The sequence below is a fragment of the Lampetra fluviatilis genome, chromosome 6 (genome assembly GCF_964198595.1).
Source record: "Lampetra fluviatilis chromosome 6, kcLamFluv1.1, whole genome shotgun sequence".
In the NCBI taxonomy this organism is placed as follows: Eukaryota; Metazoa; Chordata; class Hyperoartia; order Petromyzontiformes; family Petromyzontidae; genus Lampetra; species Lampetra fluviatilis.
The window spans coordinates 2,450,862-2,478,561 of record NC_136280.1 but is presented as its reverse complement, the minus strand read 5'-3'; the positions used below and the strand labels follow the sequence as shown (position 1 = coordinate 2,478,561).

At 55.7% G+C, this 27,700-nt stretch overlaps 1 protein-coding gene across 3 annotated transcripts in view; it reads left to right on the top strand.

The window, feature by feature from the left end:
• Positions 1-27,216, top strand: part of LOC144933031 (seizure protein 6 homolog) — a 74,393-nt gene extending 47,177 nt beyond the window's left edge. For 2 of the 3 annotated variants that reach the window (XM_078857480.1, XM_078857479.1), the window contains exons 5-17: positions 2,872-3,057; positions 3,325-3,493; positions 3,841-4,007; positions 6,879-7,073; positions 10,591-10,729; positions 12,994-13,190; positions 14,208-14,402; positions 16,420-16,611; positions 19,961-20,155; positions 21,006-21,044; positions 21,483-21,600; positions 22,376-22,478; positions 25,116-27,216. In XM_078857480.1, the coding sequence (XP_078713606.1) occupies positions 2,872-3,057; positions 3,325-3,493; positions 3,841-4,007; positions 6,879-7,073; positions 10,591-10,729; positions 12,994-13,190; positions 14,208-14,402; positions 16,420-16,611; positions 19,961-20,155; positions 21,006-21,044; positions 21,483-21,600; positions 22,376-22,478; positions 25,116-25,145 (1,925 nt within the window). In that variant the 3' untranslated portion in view covers positions 25,146-27,216. The remainder of the gene's footprint in view (positions 1-2,871; positions 3,058-3,324; positions 3,494-3,840; positions 4,008-6,878; positions 7,074-10,590; positions 10,730-12,993; positions 13,191-14,207; positions 14,403-16,419; positions 16,612-19,960; positions 20,156-21,005; positions 21,045-21,482; positions 21,601-22,375; positions 22,479-25,115) is intronic. The other variant, XM_078857481.1, reaches the window with a different exon arrangement.
• Positions 27,217-27,700: the final 484 nt, after the last annotated feature.

Genomic DNA, 27,700 nt, shown 5'->3' with positions numbered 1-27,700 from the left:
ATGTTTGATGTGGCCAGGAATCGAACTCGGGTCGCCTGCTTTACAGCGTGGTGCGCGAACCAATTCCTATCCACGACTAATATCAGTGGCCGGGAATTGAACTCGGGTAAAATCGTGGCTACTGAGATTCGCGATGGCCCAGGCATCATTGAACCTTGTGGCTAGGAATTGGGTAAAAAAAACATGGCCAGAAATATACCCGAGTTCAATTCCTGGCCACGGCTAAAAACCATTGTCGAGTGATATCAGAACGAGTTCCACGCCTTCACCGCCGTGAGCGACGTGGCATGTGGACACGTTCTTCCGTCGGTGGATTGAGGATGGGTGGACAAGAGGAGATCGTGGAATGAATACCGCTCCTGTGGCGAATGCCAGGGTTGGTGGCACAGCAGCGTTGTGGGGTGGTAGGCAGCAGCATGGAGTGTCCTTCCTGTTCTCAACGGAGACCCCGGGTTAAAGCGCTGCAGAAAACGTGCAATGAAAAGTAATTTATAATCGTGTATAAAACCTGACGCAATTTGAGGATAATTAGGGATAATTAGTCACAATTAAATATTTACATTTTAATGGAGATTAATATTTTATCAAAATGCATTTTATATGAGCTTGAGTACAAAGGCACATGGATTCGTACTGGCCAAGAATTGGGTCCAATTTCCCATTCAAAATCTGACACGGGAGGTGGGGGAGATTTTACAAGTCACAGAGGAGCATCATGGGACAGCACCACAACAATGTGAATTCAGGCAGCATTTAAATGCGATGGCATTTCAAGACGCCGCTGCATGGAGGCATTGGGCATCGTTATTTCATGAGAGAGGTGGTCAGTCAGAGGCAGCGGAACACAAAGGGAGGTCTTGAGTCTCGGCTTGAAAAGGGGCAAGGAACTCGACGGCACGACTGGCTGCGGGAAGGGAGATCCAGACCATAGGGGCGGCGGAGGACAATGAGTGACGCCCTACCGAGCGAAGTTTAAGCGCGGGGCTTGGATAGAACGCATTGATGGTGGTGGGGTAAACCGTAGGTACCCTGCACTGGGTCGGATACCCAGGAAATGTTTCCGCGCTCGGCACACCACATCCTACATACCTCTTCTCTCCGTAGCCATGGCCACTAACCACATTGCACCGGCTCCAACCTTCCGCCAGCAAATCGGATCACATTCGGCCAGAAATTTGGCCCCGTACACAAGGCCCCCCTGCGGTGGCGTGCGGTCGCAACGAAGGCGCGAGCCGTCGGCGGGCTCCGAACTTCTAGATCGGCGCGGCCCTTGCACACGAGCCGGACCACCCCCCTGCGCCCTCACCACCAGCACCACCATCACCGCCGCCGCTCACCGCCGCTCACCGACAACGCCTCCGCGCGCACCGCCAGCGCCTTTATTATCAGCCCTCCCACTGATTAGTTCTCATCACAGATTAACTGTGCAGCTCATTAGGGCCAGCAGTGTGCCCAGGGATTAGCGGGAATTGAGGGCACACCGGGTTGCATGATATTTATTTCGCGGGACGGTCGGCGAGGGACTTGCCCCCCCCCACCACCCACCCCCCCACCACCCCCACCACTCCCTCACCCCAGTGAGTCGCTCTGCCGACCGCCCACTCGGGCGATGGGTCGCGCGCGTTTTCCAAGTCGGTGGTGGAAATTCCACATTCCTCTGGCAGGGACTGGTTTCCAGTAGACATCCGCTGGTTCGATTCCCACAGTCACCATTGCCATAATGGACAGTATCAGAAGCAGCATTAGCCATTATCTACCCACTGCTGGATGAAGGCCTCCCCAATCCATCACCATCTCTCATGGCCTTGCGATGCAATAATCCATCGAGCACCTGCAGATGATTTCATTGCTCCATCTCCGCTGCAGTGGTTCTAATGATGGGTGCGTTTACCCTCCTTTGGCTCCCGCTCCAATATTAGTCTCCACCTCTGGCCATCATCCCTCCCAGCGATGTTTCCCACCCAAGGCCATATTGAATATGATGCCACTAACGTATTTTGAACTTCTTTCTCACCGTACATAACCAACCGTGCTAATCAGAGGCGCGGGGGAAGGACAACACACTAATGTTGTCTGCGTACGTTGTCTGATGCTTCCTCTCTTTCTGTCTCTCAATACCACGTTCTGAACCAACGCCGTGTGCGCAACAATGTCGAGACGATATATCGTAAATCGCAATAATATTTAGCTGATTTTTGTTAATGCCGTGACGTGGGTAAGTTTTGCGCATTAGGCCGTCCAGATATCTCATCGGGTTATTAAGCAAAGAGCCATTTGTTGGTGATGAAGCTCTAGAAGTATTGCCACCGACTCCCCACCGGTGCGTGGATCAGACCGCTCCTTAACTTAAACGTAGACTTTTGTAGCCAACACGATGATCCATATTTGCTTTTTGGTTCCGTCACCTCGTAGTTTTTATGCAAGATTTCTCGTCAATTACCCTCCACCAGCCGACAAGATTGTCACCTGTAAAAGGACATCATCGTTCGATACGCGGCCAACGTCTCGATCGACTTTTGAATTCAACATCACCATACGACTGAGTTCCACCCATGCACCGCTTTGAGCGCAGCTACGGTGGTGTGACCCTAACCCACATCTTTTTTTATATCTCATCGTATATCGGCGACGAAACGTAGCACCATAGCACGACATTTCGCTCCCAGCAGAGCTTCTCCATGTCGATCGTTCACCCGGACATTGCCTGCGCTGCCACGGCAGCCACTTGCGTTCACCGGGAGTCTGTGGGTGGCGCTCGTCTGACGTACGTACGTACGTTCAACTTCTTTCGCACCGTACGTAGCCAAACGTGCTAATCGATGACGGCTGTTTCCGCGTCGTCCGTGTCCCGGGCCTTCCGCCCGCCGGCAGAGTACGTGCTGAGCTGCCCTGTGCCGGGGAAGCCAGCGTTCGGCGAGGTGTACGTGAGCGGCCTGCACCCCGGCGGCAAGGCCTACTTCCACTGCAAGGCCGGCTACCAGCTGCGCGGCCAAAGCATCCTCACCTGCGTCAACAGCACCCACCCGGGCTGGGACGCCACTGAACCCCTGTGCTTAGGTGAGAGGGGAGCACCCCGCACGACCCCTCGCCCCCCACCCCACCCACCTGCTCGCTCGATTAATCGTCGCACGCTTTCTCACCCCATCGTTTCATTGCTCACTCACTCGCTATATGACGGTGTCGTTCATTGCTTATCACTTCCTTACTCGCTCAATCGATCACTCACGCTCTCGATCACTCGCCCACTCGCCCCCATCGCTCAATCAATCTGGAGTGCCGGTTGAATTTGATTGGCTCCATCATCTGCCCCCGTGCCGTGCGCAGCGATGTGCGGTGGCCTCATCCGGAACGCGTCCGTGGGGCGCATCCTCTCGCCAAACTTCCCGGCCAACTACACCAACAACCTGACGTGCGTGTGGCTCATCGAGGCGCCCGACGGCCAGCGGCTGCACCTGCACTTCGAGAAGCTCGCCCTGGCCGAAGACGACGACAGGTCGGTAATCTTGACGACGGCGAAGATGCCCTTGCGTCATCCCGCGCACCCTCCACTTGTCCGCACGCATCGTCGGGTGATGCGCGAACCGTCCACGGTGGTCTTGAGAGGGAGGTGGACATTGCAGCACCGTTCCTCGAACACACACGGGAGATGGGCACTCGAGCAGACCACACGCTGAACAGAAGTAGATGGCCAGTGGACCGTATCGTTGCTCATCCTGCTTCGCGTCTAACATTTTTATTTCAAGTTTTGTCTGACACTGAGTCGCTCCTCGCCCCCCCCCCCCCCCCACACACTACCCTCCCCCACGTCTCCCCACACCCCTAACCTCACCTCCCCCGCAGGCTGATCGTACGCAACGGGAACACGTCGAGCGCTGTGCCGCTCTACGACTCGTACGAGACGGAGTACTTCCCCGGCGAGGGCGTCATTAGCACGAGTCGCTACTTCCGCCTGGAGCTCACGACCGACAACGTCGGCACGGCACCGGGATTCGCCGTGCGATACGAAGGTCCGGCGCTCGCCGCGGTGCGGCAAGGGGCGAGGGGAGCCCCCCCCCCCTCCACCCGCCCCTCCACCCCCCACCTCCACCCCCCCACCCCTCCACCACCCCCCTCCACCCCCCCTCCACCCTCCCCTTTCAACCCCCCCCTCCACTCCACCTCCACCCCCCACCTCCACCCCCTCCTCCTCCACCCCCCCCCACTCCTCTAACCCCCCACCTCCACCCCCCACCCCCACCTTCCACCAATCCGTTTGCGTTTCGCTCGTCCATTCGCAGCAGAGTCGGATGGAGAGCGTTTTGACCCCTCTCGGTCGGTCGCTCTGCAGGTGCCCGCCTCGATTGGCATGCCGTCAGAGTCGCAGTCCATCGTGGGCCCAGGCCACGATATGCCACTCGTTTGATACCAACTGGAACGGCGAAGCTTGTACCAACAGTCTTTCAACCGCTAATACAAGTCCAATGGTGCAATAACAATATATAATAAATATATAATCGTGTCATCACATCATCAACTTTTGGTAGCCGTGAACTGCTATCCCCGCGTAATTGCCACCACCTGCGGTACTCAATTACACTGGCTCGTGGACCGTCGAGGGTTATCTTTAAATCTTAATCATCACGACAATGCCCTTGTTGCTTTATCCAGGAAGGCCTCACTCTGAATCTCAAGGCATTACTTCCAGGAGGGTTCTGCTTAGTTGGGATGCGTTCACTTGTATGAACGTGCATGCGTGTGCATGTGTGTATTTGTGTGAGCGCACGCGTTTGTGCGCTTGCGTTCCTGTGTGTGTGTGTATGTGTGTGCTTGCTAACAGCACTTGCCCCAACAGTCTGTTGAGGCTATACGGGGGATCTTTGGAAATGTGTGGTGGGGAGCGGTGGTGCATTGGTTAGCGCATTGCACTGCGAAGGTTGTGGAGAGGGGGAGGGTTTACTCAGCCCATCGTTTCTCTCGCCTCCCCCTCCCCCCGCCATAAGAACGTGGAACTTCCACCACTGGCTCTGCAGGGCTGTAAACGTGATCACACCAAGACCTCAAAGTTCAATTGAGCAAGAAATCGCTTTGACTTTCGCCTTGACCTCGGTGCCCGGTGATCCACAAAATTACTTAATTCGAACCGCTGTTCCTCCTTTCATCAGAACCCTTTCCTATTTGGCGTTTTTTTTTTGCCATATCCACCTCGCCGCTGTTCACGAACAGCTCCGGGGGGCTCACGGCTTCACGGTGCGCGTTGACTCGGAGCCAATTAACAAACGCTCGCTCGCTCGCGCGCGCACACACGTGAACGAGCGAACGAGCGAGCGCGCCATCTGATCGGCGTCTCCATCGCGCTCACTTAATAAAGCATTTGGGGGGGGGGGGGGAGGGATTCTTTATTTATTTTTTTGGGAGCCGCTCTTGATTTCGCCGGCGTCAGGTCCCCGTAATCGCCCATCGATTCTCGGCTCGTTGATTAATGCGCCGAGAGGGCGGCGACCTACGAACCTCAATTAATCACCGGCCTACTTGTGTCTTCTCACATCTCACCGATCCACCCCATCCACCCCATCCACCCGATCCACGCGATCCACCCGATTCACCCCATCAACCCCATCAACCCCATCCACCCGATCCACGCGATCCACCCGATTCACCCCATCTACCCCATCCACGCGATCCACCCGATTCACTCAATCCACCCCATCCACGCGATCCACCTAATCCACCCCATCTACCCGATCCACCCAATTCACCCCATCTACCCGATTCACCCCATCCACCCGATTCACGCGATCCACCCAATCCACCCCATCCACGCGATCCACCCCATCTACCCCATCCACCCCATCCACCTGAATCAACCCGATCTACCCCATCCACCCGATCCACCCGATTCATCCAATCCAACCGAATCACCCCATCCACGCGATCCACCCGATTCACCCCATCCACCCCATCCACCCCATCCACGCGATCCACCCGATCCACCCCATCCACGCGATCCACCCGATTCACCCCATCCACCCGATTCACGCGATCCACCCGATTCACCCAATCTACCCCATCCACCTGATCCACCCAATCCACCCGATCCACCCAAACCACCCGTGGTGCTGCTACCCCATTAGCCGGGGTGGGGAGCGGGCAGGGAAAGTTTCTTAATGCAATTTTTTTTTTGCAAGGGGATCCCACCCCCTTCGTTTCGATTCATAGAATCCTCGTTAGGTGACCAAAGAGATAGGCGGACCACAACTAATTTAAAAGTGTAGTTAAATGAGAGGTGCAGAAAAAACTGAGAGATGAGAGAGTTTAGTTCGTTCGTTTATGCTAATTGTCTCGTTTATGCTCATTGGTTTGTTTACGTTTATCTGGCTCGTGGACGTTTGTGGTGTCTGGTGTGTGTATTGCACGTTGTGTGTGTGTGTGTGTGATCTGGTGTGTGTGGCATGTTGTGTGTGTGATGTCTGGTGTGTGTGTGGCATGTCGTATGTGTATGTGGGACGTCATGTGTGTGTGTGTGGCATGTTGTGTGTGTGCGTGTGTCTGTGTGACACCTCGTGTGTCTGTGTGTGACACCTCGTGTGTTTGTGTGTGACACCTCGTGTGTCTGTGTGTGACACCTCGTGTGTGTGCGTGTGACACCTCATGTGTCTGTGTGTGACACCTCGTGTGTGTGTGTGTGGCACGTTGTGTGAACATTCATCTGGGGCCCCTTCAGCTACTTGGTGCCCAAAGCTTTTGTTGGGTTCTGCTCATGCCCAGTGCCGCCACTGTGCCTTGCCACCGGCCATCGCACTCACCTCGACGTCAATCCGTGTTGGGTTTTTTTTCTTCTCCCTCTGATTTCCCCGTCCGGTCCTCCGGCCATCGTGTGATCGTTTCTGCCTTCGCTGCAGCGTTCGAGCGCGGCCGCTGCTACGAGCCGTACATCCAGTACGGTAACTACAGCAGCTCGGACCCGCTCTACTCGGTGGGCACTCTGGTGGAGTTTGCGTGCCACCCCGGCTACACGCTGGAGCAAGGGACCCCCGTCAGCGAGTGCCTGGACATCCGCGAGCCCTACTGGAACCAGACTGAGCCCATCTGCCGTGGTGCGTGATTAACCCGATTCGCCGACCACTTTGACGCCTTCCCCTAATTTGTTTAGACAACAAACAAGGAATACAAATGAATGCACTTGCGTGGTTTGAAGTTAACCACCTCGCCTGGTATGCAGGAGGTCGTGGGTTCGATCCCGTTCCTGATGCCTGCTGTTGTATATTTGGAGTTTGCGTGTCTCTCTCTCCCCATGGTCACCTGGATTTTTCTCCGGGTCTGCTATAAATTTCCACGTGATAATCGACTTGGTTGAGCTATCATTTGCGGCCAAGTCGGTTCTGAAAAAGAGATTAATAGTACAGTCGGCCTTACCTGGTGCGAAAGAAGCTCAACATTTACACAGAGTACATACACGCGACGATTTCTGCTGTAACACTTTCCAAGCCGACGGGTCATTTCTTGTTGGGGCAGTATTCGGTCAGCAGTGGTCCAGCGGTTCCAACCATCTTCCAACGTTGGTCAAACGTTCCATGTTTACTGTTTTTTGTCCGATGCTTTGATCAGTTTGACCGTTTGGCAATCGGGCAAGCCGCCTCGTGGGTTGAAAACTTTGCGCGAAAGTTTCTGTTCGTATCGATTCATCTTCGCTGGAGTTGCGTTATTGCCTCCCCCGTTACGGAGGGGCCGACGCAATGAATGCATCGTGCATCCAAGCGTCGATGGAAAATGTTCGAAAGTAATAATAATAATAATTTACAGCCGTTTGACAGCCCAGTGCAGGGTAGGTCGTGGGAGGTTGACTGATTGATCATACTTCACCACGGTGGTCAGGGTGAGCTGGTGGAGGTGTGGAGGGGACGGGGGGCCTCTACTGGGTCAGTTATCACTCGCCAGTGATGTGAGCCCTGGCCAGGAATTAAACTCGGGGTCACCAGGTTCATAGTTCACTGCGTTAACCACCACTCCACCACGAATGTTTTTTAAAAAATTTTTATGAAATAACCCCCAGTAATTTCATGAATTGTAAAAATCAGGGATCGCAATTCACATAATCGGTAAACAAATGATATTTTATATTCTTGGTTCTTTCGGTAAAGAAAGAACCAAGAATATAAATTGATATTTTACTCAACGAATCGGTGAATCGTTGCGTACTTAGGCCCAACAACTCGTCAATTAGCATCAGATCCTCCGCTCCCAGCACACACATAGAAGGGTATTGTGCGGAAGAATCGATCACTTCTGACTCGTGTATGCGTATGAATTTTCTCAGCCGCGGACAGAGAGTAGATTCGTACGGCCGTAGATCGTTCGCGCACCACAAGGGCAAACTGCATTGATCCGTGACCCCCAAATCACAACAATTTATCGCGTCGTGGAAGTGCTGGAATCGTTAACGGAGCCATTTCTCCCGCCGTCGCAGTGACCCCCCCCCCCCCCGCCCGAAAAACTGTCAGGCTCGCTTCAAGGTCAAGAGGTCGTCGCGCTCCTCAGTGCCGTTGAAGCGACCGCACGTCGCCACCGCAGTTTATCTGCTGCGCCGTCGACGCGATCGCCCCGCGGGGTCGCCCGCCTTGACGTTATCGCGCCGACCCCCTACCCGGGGGCCTTCCCCTGGGTTGCCAACCTCTCTGGCTGCCACGCCAATGCCTATCTCGGTCGGTTGTTGGCAGTTTGTAAAAAATAAAATGTTGCCCCGTGTTGGCTCGGTGTGGGGGGGGGGGGAGCAGTGGTTCGCGCACCGCGCTACGGAGCCGCGCATCCGAGTTCGACACACGTCTGCGGCTAATCTCGCTCGGTTGCTGAGCGATTCTTGAACCGCTCCTGGGGCCCCTTTGCCCCTCGTTAAACAAAAATCTCCATTGGGCAGCATGGTGAAGTATGGTCAAACGTCCCCCACAGCTGACATGGTATGGGGTGTAGGGTGGGGGCATTCATCCAACAGTAGGTTGACAATGTGCTGCAAACTGTTTAATTGTTTTTGTCGTAATTTAAATTTGGTCTTGACACGTGCGAGGTCCGTGTGGGTACCCAGGTCTACCTCATAAGGGAGCTCTTGTACCTCTACTTAACTCTGTGAATGCGCGTTGAACTTCTTTCGCGCCGTACGTAGCCAACCGCGCTAATCGGAGGTGCAGGGAAAGGACAATAAACTAAAAGCACAAATAGAAGTGTGGTCACACAACTGTCTAACGATAGGAAATAGCAGCACTAATTGGTTCTATTTTATATTGGTGTCAGAGCAATAATGAGATGTTTATCGCGTGATCGTATATTTTTAATTGTCAGACAAATTAAGTGCAAAAAACATATTTAGTACGATGGAGTCTTTCTTCCTCTTTGTACAATCATTTGGTGACCCGGGCTGGAACCATGAGCTAACCACTGCACTGGATAAACCTGGCGGGCCGATAGCTGGATTCCATCCCCAGAATCTTAGCAGTGCCGGTTCGGCACCGTGACCTCTGAGCCTTTGACCCCTAACTCCCAATACTCTTTCAGGGGCGCCAATGAGAAAAGGGTAACGACGCGTTCGCTGGTTGAAGAAAAAATACTGATGTTTACGCGAGCGGGAGCCACTCGATTCGGAGAGAGCGACACTTGGAGCTCGCAAGAGTTTGTTTTTTCATGGACCAGGTTTTCACTGGAGATTGCGCGCGTGTGTGTATGTGCAAAGTCCCATCGGTGAGCTCCTCCGGCAGGCAAGGCTGCGTTGGCTGGGTCGTGTAGCCTCCATGCCCAGCCACCGCATGCCTAAACAGCTTTTGTTCTGCCGGATCGAGGGGGCTAAACGGGCGCGGCACGGGCTAGAGAAGAGATGGAGTGATGTGGTACAGGAAGACGTGGAGCTGAGTGGACTTGCCGATGACTGGTACCAGCGGTGTCAAGATCGGCCTCTGTGGAGGAGGCTCGTGAAGGACGCTGCTGGGCAGTTGGAGGCAGTCACCCTCCAACAACAACAGAGGGCGGAGGAGCGACGCTCACAACAACGAGTGGAGCGCCGGGTGGCTAAAGCACAGCAAGTTGGCACAGTAGGGGGCACAAGTGGTGCATCAACCAGTCATCTCGGTCATCTCAGTCAGTCGACCCGTGGCACCTGCTGGGTCTGCCCCGTGACCTCCTGGCAGCGGGCGTTCGACACTTCACATGGCCTCAAGGTGCACATGGCCTGGCACTAGCGTCGTGGTGACGCCACCGCCACTTATAGGCGAATGGTGGTTGTTGTTCTTGTGTGTGTGTGTATTTGTGTGTGTGCGTGTGGTCGTGTAGCGTAGCGATTAGCGCGCTGCAAACCCGGCTAGCCGGGGGTTCGATTCTCGCTCACGGCCAACAATAGTGACGATTATCTGAACTGGTCCTGGGACTCCCCGAGCTCGACTCACCCTCAAATGAGTACGCTGTGTAAAAACATCGCCATTGGGGAGACAAAGGCGGACGTGTGTGACGCTGGCCACCCCCACCCCCTTGTGTGCCGTTCCAGCCTTCGTAGGTGCTCACTAACGGCACTTGCCTGAGCAGTCCGTGAAAGCTAGACGGGGGATCTTTGTCTGTGTGTGTGTGCGTGCACAGCGCTGTGTGGCGGCGACGTCACCGGGTCGCACGGAATCATCCTCTCCCCCAACTACCCCGACATCTACGACGAGGGCCAGGACTGCATCTGGGGCGTGCGTGTGCGCGAAGGGCGGCGCATCCTGCTGGAGATACAGCTGTGAGCACGCGCACACGTGGTTCACGCACACGCTCACGTGGTTCACACACACACACGCACACGTGGTTTGCACACACACACGCTCACGTGGTTCACACACACGCTCACGTGGTTCACACACACGCTCACGTGGTTCACGCACACACGCGGTTCACACACACAGCGGCAGCAGCAGCATGAGCAACGGCGTTAGCAGTAGAGGAAGCAGGAGCAACAGCAGCATTAACAACAGCGTTAGCAGTAGAGGAAGCAGGAGCAACAGCAGCATTAACAACAGCGTTAGCAGTAGAGGCAGCAGCAGTAGCAGCAGCATGAGCAACAGCGTTAGCAGTAGTAGCAGCATGATGAATAGCGTTAGCAGTAGAGGCAGCAGGAGTAACAGCAGCATGAGTCACAGCGTTAGCAGTAGAGACATCAGTAGCAACAGCAGCAGCATGAGCAACAGCGTTAGCAGTAGTAGCAGCGGTAGCAGGTCCGTGCAGCGACAGCCCCTCGTCTTGTTTCACTTCATTTGGCTTTTTTTTTGGCTTCATTTTTTGCCAAATAAAAGCCAAATTGAAGCTGGCACCGCCGGGGCCCCCGAGCGATGGTGGAATTGAGAGGCTTCGATCCGGCCACGCTCGTCTAATTGCAGTCTGGGTTCGACCTCACATAATGGATGCGCGGACCTGAGCCGAATTATAGCAATTCGGCTCGTCTGCAGGGTGGCCAGTCCCTGCCCCGCACCGCCCAGGATCGCGTCTCCCAGCCGCCGCATCATCGGTGTTTCATTATCTGCGTAAAACGTTGATCAGGCTTTTGGTTAAAGTCCGTACAATTTGGAATTGGCATCGATCGATTTTCTTTTCTGTAGAGGGTTTCATGGTCCTGGCGCGTGCGTGCGCGTGTGTGCGCACGTGCGCGTGTGTGCGCACGTGCGTGTGTGTGCGCACGTGCGTGTGTGTGTGCGCACGTGCGCATATGTGTGTGCCTGCTTGTTGATCTTGAGCTCGTTTTGATGCCTAAATGTGGGTGGGGAGCGGGGCCGTCTCCTGCGCGTCGCGCTGGGCGTCTTTTTGTCCCCAGTTGTCTTCGCCGTTTTCTTCCGACTGCGCTGTCATCATCGTCGTGGGACGAAGCGTCCGTTCCGGAGCCGAGCGCTTATTTCCTTGGTTGTTGACAATATTTCATGACGTGGAAAATCGCACAGATTTATATTTTATGAAGTGGAACTGCGATGAGCGAGCCGCATGGTTCGTTAATTAAACGCCGTCGTTTTTTTTGCGGACGGATATTTACGGCTGTGAAACTGAACTTTTTGTGCACCAACCACGCTAATCGGGGGTGCCGCGGGGTGGGGGGGGAAGGACAACAAACTAAACACAAAAAGCTGTCGGAAAGAAATTGGTTTTCAATCTAGATTTAAAAGTGCATAGCTTCAGTGGCTTCCAACGGCAAAGCCCCTTTAGTGGGCAGCCGGGTAGGGGAATTGGAATCTGAAAACCAGATGCGAACCCAGGTGATCAGTGGTTGCCGGCTCCATGTCTCCAACCTCTGGCCCACCTGGCCACCACGTGCCTTTGTCTTGCCGACCGAGTTGTACCGCAGTGGAAAAATGAAAACGAAAGAAACAAAGGAAAAACATTAATAAAAACGTCCGAATTCATGATGGTCATAAATTACATTTGAAAAAATCCCTTGACCATCAAAGTTTATTTCATCCGCGTGATGAATCCGACTACAATGCCGCGCTCGGACTGCGAGAGGAATGTTAATCGCCCTGACGTGGCTTCAAAAACACAAAATGGCATCGGGTGACCAGGTGGCTCAGAGGTCAGAGCACTGAGCTTACAGCGTCGAGTTTCTGTGTTTATATCGCAGGCAGCCAGCCGCCTTGAATTAAACCAGAATCACCGTGGATATAATATTACTCAATTGCAGCCGCGGAAATGTATACACCGGCTTGACTGTCGTGCGACGAACGTTACTCGCTGAAGCGTGGCAGGTGGTAGAGTTCTGTGTAAACCAACGGTCGCTCGAAGGGATCTCGGAGGCAGCTCTGTGAAATCCGCTTCCGTGTGTCATTCTCCAACGTGAACGTGTTCGGCATTGCCTGCGCCAGAGATGCGCATTGATTTTTTTGTCCCGTGAAACGTTGCTGGTCGTACATTCGATCTAAAATTGGGAGGGAAAAAAACGATATATATTGTTTTAGAATTACTTTAATTGTATGATTTACTTATAATCGTGTGCCCGCTGCCCACACGCCCGCCCGCCCCCCGTAGGCTGGACATCGGCAACACGGACTCGGTGACGATCTTCGACGGCGACGACCTGACGTCGCGGGCCCTGGGACAGTACGCCGGCACGCACCACCGCTTCCGCGTCTTCACCACGGGTTCTGAGGTCACGGTGCAGTTCCTGTCCGACCCCGCGGGTCCCATCCCCGGCAGGGGTCGTGGCTTCGTCGTCCACTACTCCGGTGAGAGCCGCCGCCGCCTCGCCCGGGGTCAGTCCAGCGGACGGACGGACGCCGGCGCCTGTCGGGCGACGCGGCCGCGTTGCGGGGGGAGCGTGGCGGGGGAAGCGTGGCGGGGGGAGCGTTGCGGGGGGAGCGTGGCGGGGGGAGCGTGGCGGGGGGAGCGTTGCGGGGGGAGCGTTGCGGGGGGAGCGTGGCGGGGGGAGCGTGGCGGGGGGAGCGTGGCGGGGGGAGCGTGGCGGGGGGAGCGTGGCGGGGGGAGCGTGGCGGGGGGAGCGTGGCGGGGGGAGCGTGGCGGGGGGAGCGTGGCGGGGGGAGCGTGGCGGGGGGAGCGTGGCGGGGGGAGCGTGGCGGGGGGAGCGTGGCGGGGGGAGCGTGGCGGGGGGAGCGTGGCGGGGGGAGCGTGGCGGGGGAGCGTGGCGGGGGGATCTCAGAGGTAGCTCCATGGTATCCGCTTCCGTCGGGCCGTTTTCTTACACCGGAGCGTCGCGGCCAGCCGGCCGACCGCTCGGCAAGAGATCAACGCGGATGCGTCGACCGTGTGGCGTGACGCCCCGGAGCACAATTGGAAGAAAAAAAATTGGGAGAAATGTTTTGAACGGTGAAACAAAAATTCTATGAAACGTGTTGCGGCCACGTTGCTGGCATCCCCGATCATCGTTTACAGCTCAGGGCCACGAAGAGTTGGGGTGCAGATGGGGCAGATTGATGGGGCGGTTTTCCATCCAAGGGGATCTCGGAGAAGTCTTCTCATGTAATTTGTTTTCCCCCGGGGCCTCCAACATCCTTTCCGAGGCCGTAGGAAAGCCTGGAGGAAGGGTAGTGGCTGCAGCTCTCGCCCACCAACCGGCCCGTCAACCTGCCAGCCCATTTACCACGCAGTACCTCGGCCATCGACATTCTCAATCGCAATGCTATCCGTGACCCGCATTATCATTTATTTATTTCTACGTGACCCCCCCCGCCTTACCTTCTCTTTTTACCCCCCCCCCCACCCCTTACTTTACTTTGCACACGCAGAGGTCGTGCGTAACGACACGTGCTCACCGTTGCCCGACGTGTCGCACGGCTGGAAGACGCTGTCTCACGCTGAGCCGATTCGCGGCACGGTGGCCACGTACCAGTGCGAGCCCGGCTACGACATCCTGGGCACCGACATTCTCATGTGCCAGTGGGACCTCTCCTGGAGCACCGACCCGCCCTCCTGCCAGCGCGGTGAGTGGCGGTGGTGGCGGTGGCGGCGGATAACTGGTGCGGCGCACGACGGCCGACGGTAAACCGGCGCTCGCCTGACTTTACAAAGTCGGCTCGTCGAAGAATCTGTCGTACCTCAGCGACGAGGGTCAAAAGTTATGTCGGTGTTCCTCGCCGGGTGCTGCGCTCGGGATGCCGCCCCGACCCCTGGAAGCCGTGCAGACTAACGCCGTCGCGGCCGGGCGTGGTCCTGAAAACACCACCCCCTCCTCGTGCGCCGTGCCGGCCTTCGTTGGTGCTCGCTCACAGCACTTGCCCCCATCGGCCAATAATGTTAAACAGGGAATCTGGACTATTGTGTCACGTTGGCCTTATATGAGTATCTGGTGCCAATTAACATGAGCATTGGGCGTGGTACTGGCCCTAGCGGTGGTGCCGGGCGGTGGTGACTCAATATCTGATAATTGCCCTGGCAATTTAATTGTGAATCCTTGCAGTCACGAAAGCTTCAAATCTAGAATTTTATTGTGACCGCTCGTATCGGCAACTTCGTGCACGTGAAGATTCTTCTGCAGTGAGAATTGCAACCGGGGCTGGTGGGTTGGACGTTCCTGGAAATGTGTAAAAACCTCCTTTCATTGCGTCTTCAGGTCGTTGTTGTTCCCCCCTCGCAAGTTGATTGTTTTAGTATTGACGCACGAGATTCTCACGGCCATCCCAGCCCAGGTTGCCTCACCCACCGCGTTCTAACCCACCGCGTTCTAACCCACCGCGTTCTAACCCACCGTGTTCTAACCCACCACGGTCTAACCCACCACGATCTAACCCACCACAGCCGAGACCACCAGCACTGTAATTCAATGCCAAGGCAATCCACCCCCAACTTCACCAAAGGCTCTCTCAGCCTAGCCATGCACAGGCAATTTTTGCTCCACAGTCTAGCCCAGCGTCAGCTTACGACGCAGTCATTCGTTTGAGGATCCGCTGATATTACGAGGAGCGGAGGGGGGGAGCGGAAGCAACCCAGACGCTCTGATGGCATCCACCTCCCCCCCCCTCCCCCAGCTTCCGCATCCCCCATACTCTCTAGCGGAAAGCGCCCGGTAGCGGCAGAGTCATTTATATTCATTAAGCTCGTCGCGCCCCTGCTGATGCGCGCGGCCTTGCGACGGTATTGAGCGCGACGGCGCGGCCCACGGCTCTCGGCGACGCCCCGGTGATCATCATGGCCCGTGGCCATCCCATTGCCGATTGTTACCGAACGCACGACACTGGGACGGGCGGGCGGGGTGCGGGGAAGTGGGGGGTGATGGGCGGTGGCCAAATTGCCCAGAACTTGCGAGACACAATCCCAAAACAATAAGTAATATTTGCGAAAATTTTAATGTGTTTTTGACTTGACAGCTGCCCGCCGGCTTCCATGCCACTAATTAATGAAGAACCTCCCATCACTCGCACGCGTGTCTGTGTGTGATTTATCTGAACTTTTTGCTCGAATTTTTACCACAATTATAATATGTAGATATGTTTTTGTTTTACTCTCTACGAGTACTATAACGTCATCATCAGCCGGGATCAGTCCACTGTTGGAGGAAGGCCTCCCCTCAGCCATTTCCATCATTAACGGTCCAGCGCTGCAGCAGTCAGGAAGCCACTGGATGCTACGCACTTTAAAATCTAGATTTCAAACTGATATTTGTTTTTAGTTTGTCCTTCCCACACACTTCCGACTAGCCCGGTCGGCTACGTACGGTGCGAAAGAAGTTCTACATACGTACGACAGTGTACCCCGGTACGCGCCCGCACACGAGCCGATCCCATCGCTCCACCTCCACGATGGACGTCCTCCCCTCTCGTCCCAGCCCTCCGCTCTCAGCTCGCGCGTCGCCGACATCCCCTCCAAACCTAACAAACAAAGCGCTGCCATGCAACAAACCAACGGGGACACGGTCACAATACCCCCCCCCACTCCTAGCCACCTGCTCACACCTCTTCGCTTTCTGTTCTCCTGCCCCCCCCTCCCCCGTCCGCCGAGCAGTGCAGTACTGCTCGGACCCCGGCGTGACGGAGCACGGCCGGCGCGTGCTCTCCGACTCGCGCTTCCTCGTCAGCTCCACCGTGCAGTACGGCTGCGACCGTGGCTACCAGATGGAGGGCGGCTCACTGCTCACGTGCCACGCGCGCGACACCGGCAGCCCCAAGTGGAGCGCGCCGGCGCCGCGATGCGTCCGTGAGTGGCGCGTCCGGCTCGGGCTTCGGCTCGGCTCCCGGCAGCGAGATGTTAAACTACCTCGTCCTGGTATACAGGAGGTCATGGGTTCGATCCCGGACCCTTGACACCTGCTGTATATTTGGAGTTTGCGTGTGCTCTCTCTTCTCCATGTGGTCGCGTGGATTTTTTCTCCGGTTTTTCCCCCCACATTTAGAACCAACGTAGCGTTTAGAGTATTTGGCTGAGATAAGTTTCCATCGGATCAGCCACTTCGTTGAGCTTTTATTTGTGGCCAGATCGCTTCTGAAAAAGAGCTACATAGCTCAGTGGGCCTTACATGGCAAAATAAATAAAATACTAATTTTAGTTTTATTATATTTTTCGTGTGTTATGTGAATTGGTTGTCGGTGTTGCCATCTACTGGACTTGTTTATTCATTCACTGGACTTGTGTGTGTGGGGGAAGAAATTTTGCGACGGGAGCACGCAGCGCCACATTCCCTTCCCCAGCCCGCTAACCCACAGCGGGTGGTGGTGGCTCCGCACGCGGCCTGTAACCCAGCGCTGCGTAGACACCGAGGGTTGGTGGACTCCCGTACGGTCAATACGTAAGGGACAGAGCGCTGCTCCCTCGCCGCACACATTTTGGCTTTTCTCCTCCCACGTGTGAACGCTCGTTAATTGGCCAAAAACGTCCGAATATGTCGAGGACCGCAGAGCTTTAAGCAGCTGTTGGTAACGCCCGTTCCTTGCCGCGCGTGGCTGCTGCTGCTGCCGCTGCCACATTCCTGTCAACCCCTTGTCAGTGCCCTACCTTGTTACAGACCAATTCAGACCTGATTGGTCACCCCGTGCTCTTATAAATCTCAACGTTCATCCTACAAAGGGAGAAATACAAACAAATGAACCAAAAAGTATTTGTTTGCCCGTATTGAAACGGCCGTACGCCGTATGGACCTGAAAACTAAATACGGGGTAAAATTAACTAAATTTCCCTGTACAAGAATACGGAGTAAGCCGTATATGGGTTGACAGCGATGCTGCCGCCTTCCCAGCCTGTCTGGGGTTCCTCCTTCTCCTCCTCGTGCCGTCGAGTCGCTCGCTTGCGTCTCAACGAGCGAATGCCGTGTTGCAAGTCGACATCGTTATCGTCGCTTCGTTTTAGCTCTCTCCGCTTCCCCGGAGGAGATGCCGAGAAAATATTTCTTTTTTTCCGCCGCTTAAACCTCCAGTTCAAATTGACTACTAAACATGTCGGTTAAGCCGTAACAAAAAAATTTGCCACGGTGACACTGGCAGAGCCAGGGCCGAAGGGGAGACATTGATGTTATTATGCGGCGTTGTATTGCATGGTAGTGTATCTTATTGCATTGCCTTGGTATTATTCCATTGCACGGTATTCATTGCATAGATATTGCCTGACATTGTATTGCCTTACATGGTAGTGTATGGTGTCGTATAGTATCGTATGGTATCGTATCACACGATATTGCAGTACGGGATATCGTTGTGGCGTGACCCTCGGAGTAGTTGGGAGCTCCGCCAGCGATGCCCTCACTCCGTGGTGCCCTCTCTCGTGGTGCGGCCCGTCACTCCGCCACTCCCAAGCCACGCGGCTCGTAAATCGTTTCGTTCCCGCGGGCATCCGTTCCCACGTCCTTTATTAGCGTAATTGCCTCCAATTAGTCGAGCATGCCTCATTGGCATTGATTGTTGCGAAACTGTGCTGATGTGAAATCCATCACAGCCACGGCCCCCGGGCCGGGAGACTTGGGGGGTGCTCGGGATTTTATTCGGAGTGATACTGGTAGGAACGAAGTGGACCAGACCACCAATAGATTATATCGTCCGACCGTTTGTCCGTCCGTCCGTCCGTCCGCGTCCGTTTGTCCGTCCGTCCGTCCGACAAGATGGCCGCCCGCTCCCCCTGCGCGTGTGTGTGTGTGCGTGCGTGTGTGTTTGCGTGCGTGCGTGTGTGTGCGTGTGTATGCGCGTGTGTGTGCGTGTGTGTGCGTGCGTGTGTGTATATGTGTGACTGTGTGCGTGTGTGTGCGTGCGTGTGTGCGTGTCCGGCCCACTCGAGCGGCGTGATGAATGGGCGCTATTGGGCTTCGGATCGTTATTCACGGCGAACTGGAAGCGTAGCAACACAACTTCATTACGTGTGCGTGTGCGTGCGTGCATGTATGTGTGTGTGCGTGCGGTGTGTGTGCGTGTGTGTGTGCGTGTGTACGTTTATGCGCGTGTGTGCGCGTGTGCGTGTGTGTGCGGTCGATATCCCTGTACCGGTATTAGTATTATTCCTACCAGCCCACCCCGCAGGGTCCTGTTAATAATAACGACAGCGTACAGCTCCTTTGTAAATCTACTGCTGGATGAGGGTACCCCCCCCCCCACCCCCTGCCCCCAACGTGATTGTGATAGTCATGGGGGTTATTCGATCATACTTTACCACGCGAGATCCCGTGCGAGTTGGTGGGAGGCATGGGGGAATACAGCGGGAGCGTAGAAGTACGGTACAACGATCGATGTCGCTTCACTGCCCTCTGCCTGCTGCCCACTGGATTGTCCATGGTACTCACCCACCCGAACACAATCAGAATCTTTATTTATCCTGGAGGAATCCGATGAGCTATGAAGCTCAGTATGGGCGGGTCGGCACTACCCAGGCTCATAAGAATAGTGAACGAATTATTCGGTGACTGTGGTGTGCAAGCACACGTGACAACAACTCAATACATTCATCAATAACACTGCTGCCTTTAAAAGGCCACATTTTTGCCAGTGGCCCTTCTTCACAGCACCGAGAGAGGCCAGAGAAGTAGACGGATGACAGGGTTGTTCTTCATCCAGGAGAGCCTCACTGGCCCCATGCGGAAGTGAAACCGGAACGCCTGGAAAAAAAAACTCATCACAAATACGAGGGGATACCACTCAAAAGAGCCATCGCACTTACCATCTCTTGGCGTGTATATCGCAGCCCGGCTAGCCTCAGAGTTTCACCCACGCGTGCGTGCCAGTGTGCCCTGCGGCCAGCTGCGGCGCGGTGGCACGCGCACTGCGCCACGAACCCCGGCCACCCAAGTTCGATTCGCGCTCCCGGCCAATATCAGCGGCGCATATCTCGGCCTGTCCTGGGGCCCTCCCCTAGGTCGACTCGATCTTAACCGAGTACCCGGTGCGGTGTGTTGAAGCGTCAGCGCTGGGGAGACATAAGCGGTCGGGGGGTGGGTACTGACCACACACCGCCTCGTGCGCCGTGGCGACCTTCATAGGTGCTCGCTCGCGAACAGCGCTGGCACCAGCAGCCCATTAAGACTGTTTTGCCGGGGGGGGGGGGGGATCCGTTGTCTCTGTCGTGGGGGCAGCCGAGGTGTTCGACCCGTGCGTGAACCCCGGCATGCCGGAGAACGGATACCAGCTGCTGTACAAGCAGCTGTACCAGCCGGGCGAGCTGCTGCGCTTCTCCTGCCTGGACGGCTTCCAGCTGGTGGGCGACGTGAGCGTGCGCTGCCTGCCCGGCCACCCGTCCCGCTGGAGCGGCTCGGCCCCCAAGTGCCAGGGTAGGTGCAGCGCACACGAGCGCAGATGCCGCACGTGCTGAGTCGACACACGCACTCTCCACACACGTAAACAGCAACAACCAACGTGTTGCCACGAAGTGGCGGTGATGTCACCATGGCGCTTGTGCCAGCACTTTGAGGCCACGTGAAGTATCGAAGCCTCGCTGACAGGAGGTCATGGGACAGACCAGGGTACCATGGGTTGAGCGAGATGACTGGCAGATGCACCAGCTGTGCTCCCTGCTGTGACAAATGGCTCCGTTTTAGCCACCTGACAGCTCCGCTCGTCCACCCTCCTTTGTTGTTGAAGGGCAACTGCCTCCAACTACCCAATAGCATCCTTCACGAGCCTCCACTATAGGGGCCAATCTTGACACCATTGGTACCACTCATCAGCAACCACACACAGCTCCATATCCTCCCATACCACATCACTCCATCTCTTCTCTAGCCCATGTGCCACGCCCGTTCAGCCCCCTCTATCCGGCCAAACAGAAGCTGCTTGGGTCATGTAGCCTGCGTGCCCCGCCACCACAACCCAGGATGGATCGTAGGCACACGCGCACACACGCATAGCAAATAGATACACGGGCTGCTGAGCCGGCACTGCTGAGAACCTCGGGTTCAAATGTCAGGCTCCCCGCGCCTGCAATGAAATCGAGTTCCCCTCTTCCAATCGCACGCATCCCCTCTTGCCTAGGGCAAAGAACACGGGGGCTGCCTTTTGTAATGTTCCATTTTCAGAGCACAGTGGTGGCGACGACGATGTTGATGATCATGCTTCTTCGAGTTGTATTTCCGATTCAATGTAATTGAAGGATCCTGACGAGTGTTGTGTTATTTTGTTCAGTGGCATACACGGAGCACCACACTGACCCGAAGTCTGAAGGTAATGAAGTTTTTGAATTACCCGGGGGGGGGTTCGCTCGGTGGGAATGAGGGCGGCGGACACTGCGCATGGATGCATGGGTTCTGGGTTGTCAGCGGTCGGCCGCGGCTGTGCTCCTTGCCTGCGTGTTCGCGTGTTCACGCGTTCGTTCACTGCGTGCGTGCGTGCGCGGGCGGTAATTTGCATGCGGCCTGGAGCTCGTGCCGTCTCGACTCCGGTGTATTAACGAGGGCGGCGTTCGTCGCCTGCATTAATTCCTCTCCTCGCCCTCTTGCTCCCACCCCCCCTCCCCCCACCATCGACCGACCCTCTCTTCATCGCACCGTCTCCACCAATTCGCCCCTCGCCTCTTCGCTCCCCGGCGCTACCATCGTTCCCCCCTCGATTTCATTCCCCCCCCCGACCCTCCAACACCCCCCCTCCCACACCTCCCCACAGTTGCCAAGACGAGCGAATCGGGGGTGCAGAAGCCCGGCCGTGACATCGTGGTGGCCATCACCATCCCCGTGGTCATCGTGGGTCTGCTCATCGGAGGGATTTACGTTTACTTCACCAAGTGAGTGAATGCATTTCGGATGCCCAAGGGGAATTTATTTCCACAGCCCGCTCTGTTTCGTCCTGTTCTATGGCGATGCCCTCGTGTTTGCAGTTCACACACACGAAGACAAAGATGCACAATGTGCTGTGTCTGCTGCCATCTGGTGGCCACATATGGAAAAGTCAAATGCTGCACTAAAGGACCAGGATCATTTATTACCCATTCTAAAAATATTTTTTGCCACTGACCTTGTTTACAGAGTTCATTCAAAAAAATAAGTTGCGGGCTGCAGGTCGGCTTACGTTTGCACACAGCACGGCTGTGAAAGCGTTATTGACAATTCCGAATCAGCTCTTCGATGTCCTTGTGCTCACCGAGAGTGACGCCGTCGCCTAACGCTACAGAAGTGACGGCGCACGCGGTGCCGTTTTCTGCGACGTTACGCGTTCGCATCAATCGCAAAACAACAACAAAATCACCCATTGCGTTTTAACGTCCCGACTGCCTGCGTTGCTTTCGAACTTCTCTGAAAATCGTCCCACGGCCAATCATCATCCCGCAACCCCATCCGTGGCGATGCCGCACCGATTAACACGCCAATCACTCCGAAAAAAACTCTTCTGATCGGCGGCGGCAGTGTCAACAAATCTTCATTCATTTATTTTCTCACCACGGTTGCCGAGGAGGGCCCTCCCCCCACCCCCCCCCCCCCCCCCAAAAAAATACACACCCAAGCAGCCAGCAACAAACAGCACCGCCGAAGGTAATTCGCTCCGCGTGTCTTGAATTGCAGGCTGCGCGGGAAGTCGTCCCTGCGCGTGCCGCTCACGAGCTCGCACTCCTACGCTCGCCTCCCAGACGAGGCCGTCTTCGACAATCCCATCTACGAGATCGGAGTGAGTGCACGACGACCATTCTCCTCCTCCTCTGCCACCAAACGGCTCACCCCCCCCCGCCGCCCCCCAATGGAGGAGGGGTGGCAGGGCCAATGGCAAATATGCACCACGTCTGTAGGAGGGGCTGCACGCTCGTGTGCATCATAACACATTCCTGCGGAGGAAGCTGGCAGGAACGTTGGGTTGCTCGGTCAATGGCCAGGGTCAACGGCGGCGTGGTGTATCCCGCAAATATGCCCGACTATGAGGGCGGGCACAAACCGGCGTGAGTAGGTTAAACGTTGAGATTTATAAGGGCACCACGGAGTGGCCAGCCCCTCCCCACTCAGCCCCACCCCTCCCACCCCCCACCCAGCCCCTCACCACCCTCCCCACCCAGCCCCACCCAGCCCCTCCCCACCCTCCCCTCCCCACCCAGCCCCTCCCTGCACGACAGACGGACGGACACAATAATCCCCTGTGGGCTGGTGTAACCAGGAGGTTCCTACCAGTATGAGTCGTAGGTAATAAGCCAGGTGCTCGCCAACATGGGGGATTCTGAACGCTTCCATCCGGAGGAAGAAGTTCACGTGGAAAATCCACGTTCCAATTATTCAATTAACCCAACCTCGTTCGAAGCGCCAGACTGACCAAACCCGGCGCCGAGTATTTAGCCTCGGTCGCACCGGAGCCACGAGCTACCATCTCGAGATGACCAGTCCATGCAGCGCACATGTAGGGTGGCTTTTTATTCTTTGCGGATGCGCGTGCACACGCACGCCCATACGTGCGTGCGTGTAGTAGGGGGCACAGCTGGTGCATCTGTCAGTCATCTCAGTCAGTCAAACCCATGGCACCTGGGTCTGTCCCGTGACCTCCTGCCAGCGAGCCTTCGGCACTTCACGTGGCCTCAGAGAGCACCTGGCCTGGCACAGGCGCCGTGGTGACGATACCGCCGAGTAATGGCGAATGGCGGTTGTTGTTGTTGCGTGCATGTGTGCATGCGCGCGTGTGCTGCTGTTGCATTTGTCTTGTTGTTTCCCATCTCATGCTGTGGATGTCGCCCATTCCCAGGAGGCTTCAAAGCGACTGCCGCTCAGTTTCGTCCATCTGTAGTGCGTGCCCCCCCCACCCACCAATCAGTGAGTGTCGTGACGGGAGACGTTGCCATAACCCATTCCCCCCAACCCTCGCGCACACCGCCGCCTTCCCACACCGTGAGTAACAATCGCCGGCTCCCGCCGGTCACCTCCCATCGCCGCCGATTGTCGCCATTGCAGTGTTCCCCCCCCCCCCCCCCCCGAGCCACATCGTTCCTTTACACAAATGTGGATGTCTTTCCCAGTGGGGCTGTAGCCACATGTGGGGAGGGCCGGGGCTGTGGAATCCAGAACCCCCCCCCCCCGACCCACTGATGCTACTTCATGATCAAACTGTCACAGAAAACTTGGTCTCGGTTCTGAATTTGGGGTCATTTTTTTTTACCGAAACATCAGCTGATCGCATACGCAGGGTGGGGGGGGGAGGTGGCCGTGACGTTCGTTTGTCGAGTTGTTTGTGTTCAAAGTGGGCGCTTTTTACTCTGTACCCTGCACTTTGGGGACGCGCAAAGTCGCGCCACGATGCTTTCGGTCTCTCGGGGGCCAAGCAACTTCATGCCCCGCCGTGTATTTTTTGTCTTCCTCCGTAAGGCAGCAGCTCACTACCAACAGTCGCAGGTTTTCTGTTTAGAATGTGCTCGTGCGCCACCACTGCCGGTGTCTTGTGACCTCCTCCCTCTTGCTCTCAAAACACGTTCCTTCGGAGTAGGCAGGTAGGAACTTGGTTGGACAGCGCATTCGTGCACGACAGACAAATATGCACGACAGACAGACAAATAATCCCTGGTGGGCAGTGTGGAGCCTGTTGTTCCTACCTGTGTCAACTATTAAACTGGCCTCGAACACGGCGGCGTCCCGTGAGCTCGCGTCGGGAGCGCGCTCGTCGATTCGTCTCGCCACCGCAAACGATTGCTTGTTACGAATCCGTGCCAGCGGTGGGAGAAAAAAAAAACCCCTGACCCTTGAACTACGCCCAGGGACGAACGAGGTTCCCTCCGTCCTCACGGTGAAGTGCATCGATTCTTGCTGCGGTGACATCAACATAGATAAGCAGACAAGATATTTCTCCTTCATATACCCGCCTCTCCACGTAAGGGACACCGTTCATTTTTACCCAACCACTCGGGCGCCCCCAAGGCCTTTCTCTCTCTGTGTGTGTGTGTAAAGAATACTTTTGTTTGGAGAGAGATATACATGCGGGCGCCACTTTGACTGCTGTGTATCTTCTTTGTTATTTCCATTCCGCACGACGAACGCGAACGATTGCTCGGCACTCGCTGTGAGCCTGACATTTCGAACCCGTTCGTGCCCGCGAGAGACTCAACGACTTTACACGACAGAGAGGCACGAGCGTGGATTGAACCGTAGCTGCGCCGCGGTGGGCACCAAGGGTACCCCTGGTCTGCAGTATGCCGAGCGTGGAGGGAGGAGGGAACCCATCGTGGTTGGCCCAGTTGCCGCAGAGTTTGACGAGCAACGCTCGCTGGGTGGCGCGCGATGCGATGGCGTATACGTGTGTGCGTGGCTGCCCCCCCCCCCCACCACCTTCTCCCGACAGGACACCCGGGAGTACGAGGTCTCCATCTAGGGCGGGCGGGATGGCTCCGCGGGGAGACGAGCGGCACCACTCTCTCCCACGACATCGCCGCACTGGCCGGCGCGGCCTTACGCAGAGCCCCGGGCACAACGCGCCCCCGCTGCCCCCGCTGCCCCCGCTGCCCCCGCCGCCCCTGCCGCCGCCGCCGCCACCACCCGCCTGCCCGCGACATCATTTGTGTAATCGGTCGCATTACGTAGGAATCCGCTAAACCGTTCTGAGCAGTTTGCAAGCGCCGCCGTCTTCACACCCCGCACTGGCACGCAGGTGGTGGGTAAGGTCACACGCCTCCTTCTCCTGCAAAGCTTTACAGCGCAGAGCCGTCTGCCGCACATCGTTTGTGAAGTCTTTTGGTTTACAGCGTTACCGTCGCTCGCCGGCTCTGGCGTCGGGCCCTCTCTTTGCGCCGACATCCCCCGAGCTCCGGGGGGGGGGGGGGGTGGGAATAGGAGAGAGTTTTATTTATTTAATGTGCGGGATTCAATGGCTACCTTACCAAACTTGCTGAAACACAAATGAGAGAAGAATGGAGCGAGCGAATCAAATTGAGAAAAATCGAATAACGCTGAGCTTTTGTAACGAGACATTTTTCACATTCGCTGGATGTTTGGGTCGCCGCCACGCTCAACGCCGCACGAGCAGCGGTCCCCGCTGAGCCACGTGTCAGATCCCTCACTGCGCCCCCCCCCACACCCCGTCTGGCGAGGAGAGGCGTTTCTCATTTTAGGGAGATGATTTAGTTTTGCCGTCTTCACGATGAACGCGTCGTTAGCGCGAGCCTTGCTCACCCCGCAGAATATAATATTATACGGTAACCTGTGACTCGCGAGCACTTAGTAGCCTGTGATCGTGATTGTGTGCTTTACCTGCGAATTTACAGCGAATTAGCAGCTTTTACGGCTCGAGTTAACTGCAACCGTTTTCCAAAAAAACAAGAATTATCGGTGGAATTTTTACGATGACCGACAACGTCTGGCAACTTAGTTTCACGAAAACCACATGTCACTTTTTTTGATGTTCCGACAACTATCTTAACTGTTCCGGGGTTTTTTGTTGTTGTTGTTAAGCACGAGTAAGAAAAAAAAAGATTTAAGAAAAAGGGGCCGTAAAGCCCTGAACGTTTTATCTTAATCACATTTAAACTTCAGGTGAGCTCGAGTAAGCATGCATGCTCTACTGTAACGCCGAGTCTCGTGTACTTCAGTCCGTTACAATGTTTTACGAACCGAGCCGTGTTACCACTTTTACGAAACTGTATGGCACCTCCGCACCGCTTCTGGCACACAACCGCCCCCACCTTAGCACTCATTCCAGCAACTTTCCCCCTTTCCCCTCGTGTGTTCCGCCAATTCAAAACCTTCTTGATCTTTCTGTTTTTCCCATTTCGCGTAGGACCGCTTCCCCCCCCCGCCATGCCCTCATCCACCCCCGCGACATTCGCCGTAGTTCTTCGCTAGGTAGTTTTTTGGACGGGCGAGCGAGTGGGCGAGCGAGCGGGCAAGCACGTGCCGAGACTCGCCGCTCCGCCGCCCCCTTGCGCTCCCATCCGCTTGTAAATAAGCAGGGCACGTCTTGTGGGAAAGAGGCGCCGTCGGATGTGACCGACAGGTTTAAGAAGCAAGCCGCTCGATTAATCCGAACCCCGAGGAGAGGAAAACAGCAACGAAGATGGCCCGAACCGTCTTTTGGTGAACACAACTTGAAGGGCGCGCATCCGATCCGTTGATCTTTTGTTTGAAACCCGTCGTGAACGCGGGAAGGCCCACGTCTTCTTTGCATTGCAGAGTTAGGACGGCGCGAGGCTGCCCGAACCTCGCCCTTCACTGGCCGGGGTTGGGGGCCGGTGGATGGCCACGCCAATTCGGCGTGGTGTACGGCGTTGTCGGGCGCGGGAATATTTTCCCCCAAGGCGAGCCCGCGGTTCCATCGTTTCTTGAGGCTCATTTGTCCGGCGTGGCTTTCAAGTGTCGCTGTTTGTTATGATGATGATGATGATGTGATCTCTTATTTATTGATTAACTGAATAAATTATGCCGGTTTTGTGTGTACCCTGGCATCGTGAGCGCGTCTTGGCGAATTGTTTGCGAGTGCCGCGAGTTAAGTCTGCGAGCGGTACCGAAGGTCACAGCCGGCACCCGACTCGCCGCTTGGTGGAGCCACTTCCACATCAGCAAATCCCACGTGTCCTCTTCTTAAAGGCATTTTCACTTCCTGAATGTTTATTTTATTTGCCGGAATGTTCTTATCACTCGCCTGCGTGGCCTTTATGAGGTCGTCGTGACTTTGTTTTTCCTTCGGAAAATGTACGTCTCATTTTGGCTCTGCACCAGCGGCCTCACGACCTCCAAAGTGCTTTTGAAAGTCACCATTGGAACCTCCTTTGCCAGGAGCAACATATACTTGTTTTTTTACCCTTTTATCTGGCAACAAAACTGACACCTTTTTTACAAGGAGTCATGTTTACATTGACCACAATACCTGCAGTCGGAATGCAAACAAAAAACACAACTCTGATAATGTATGCACTGTCCTTGAAATTGATTGGT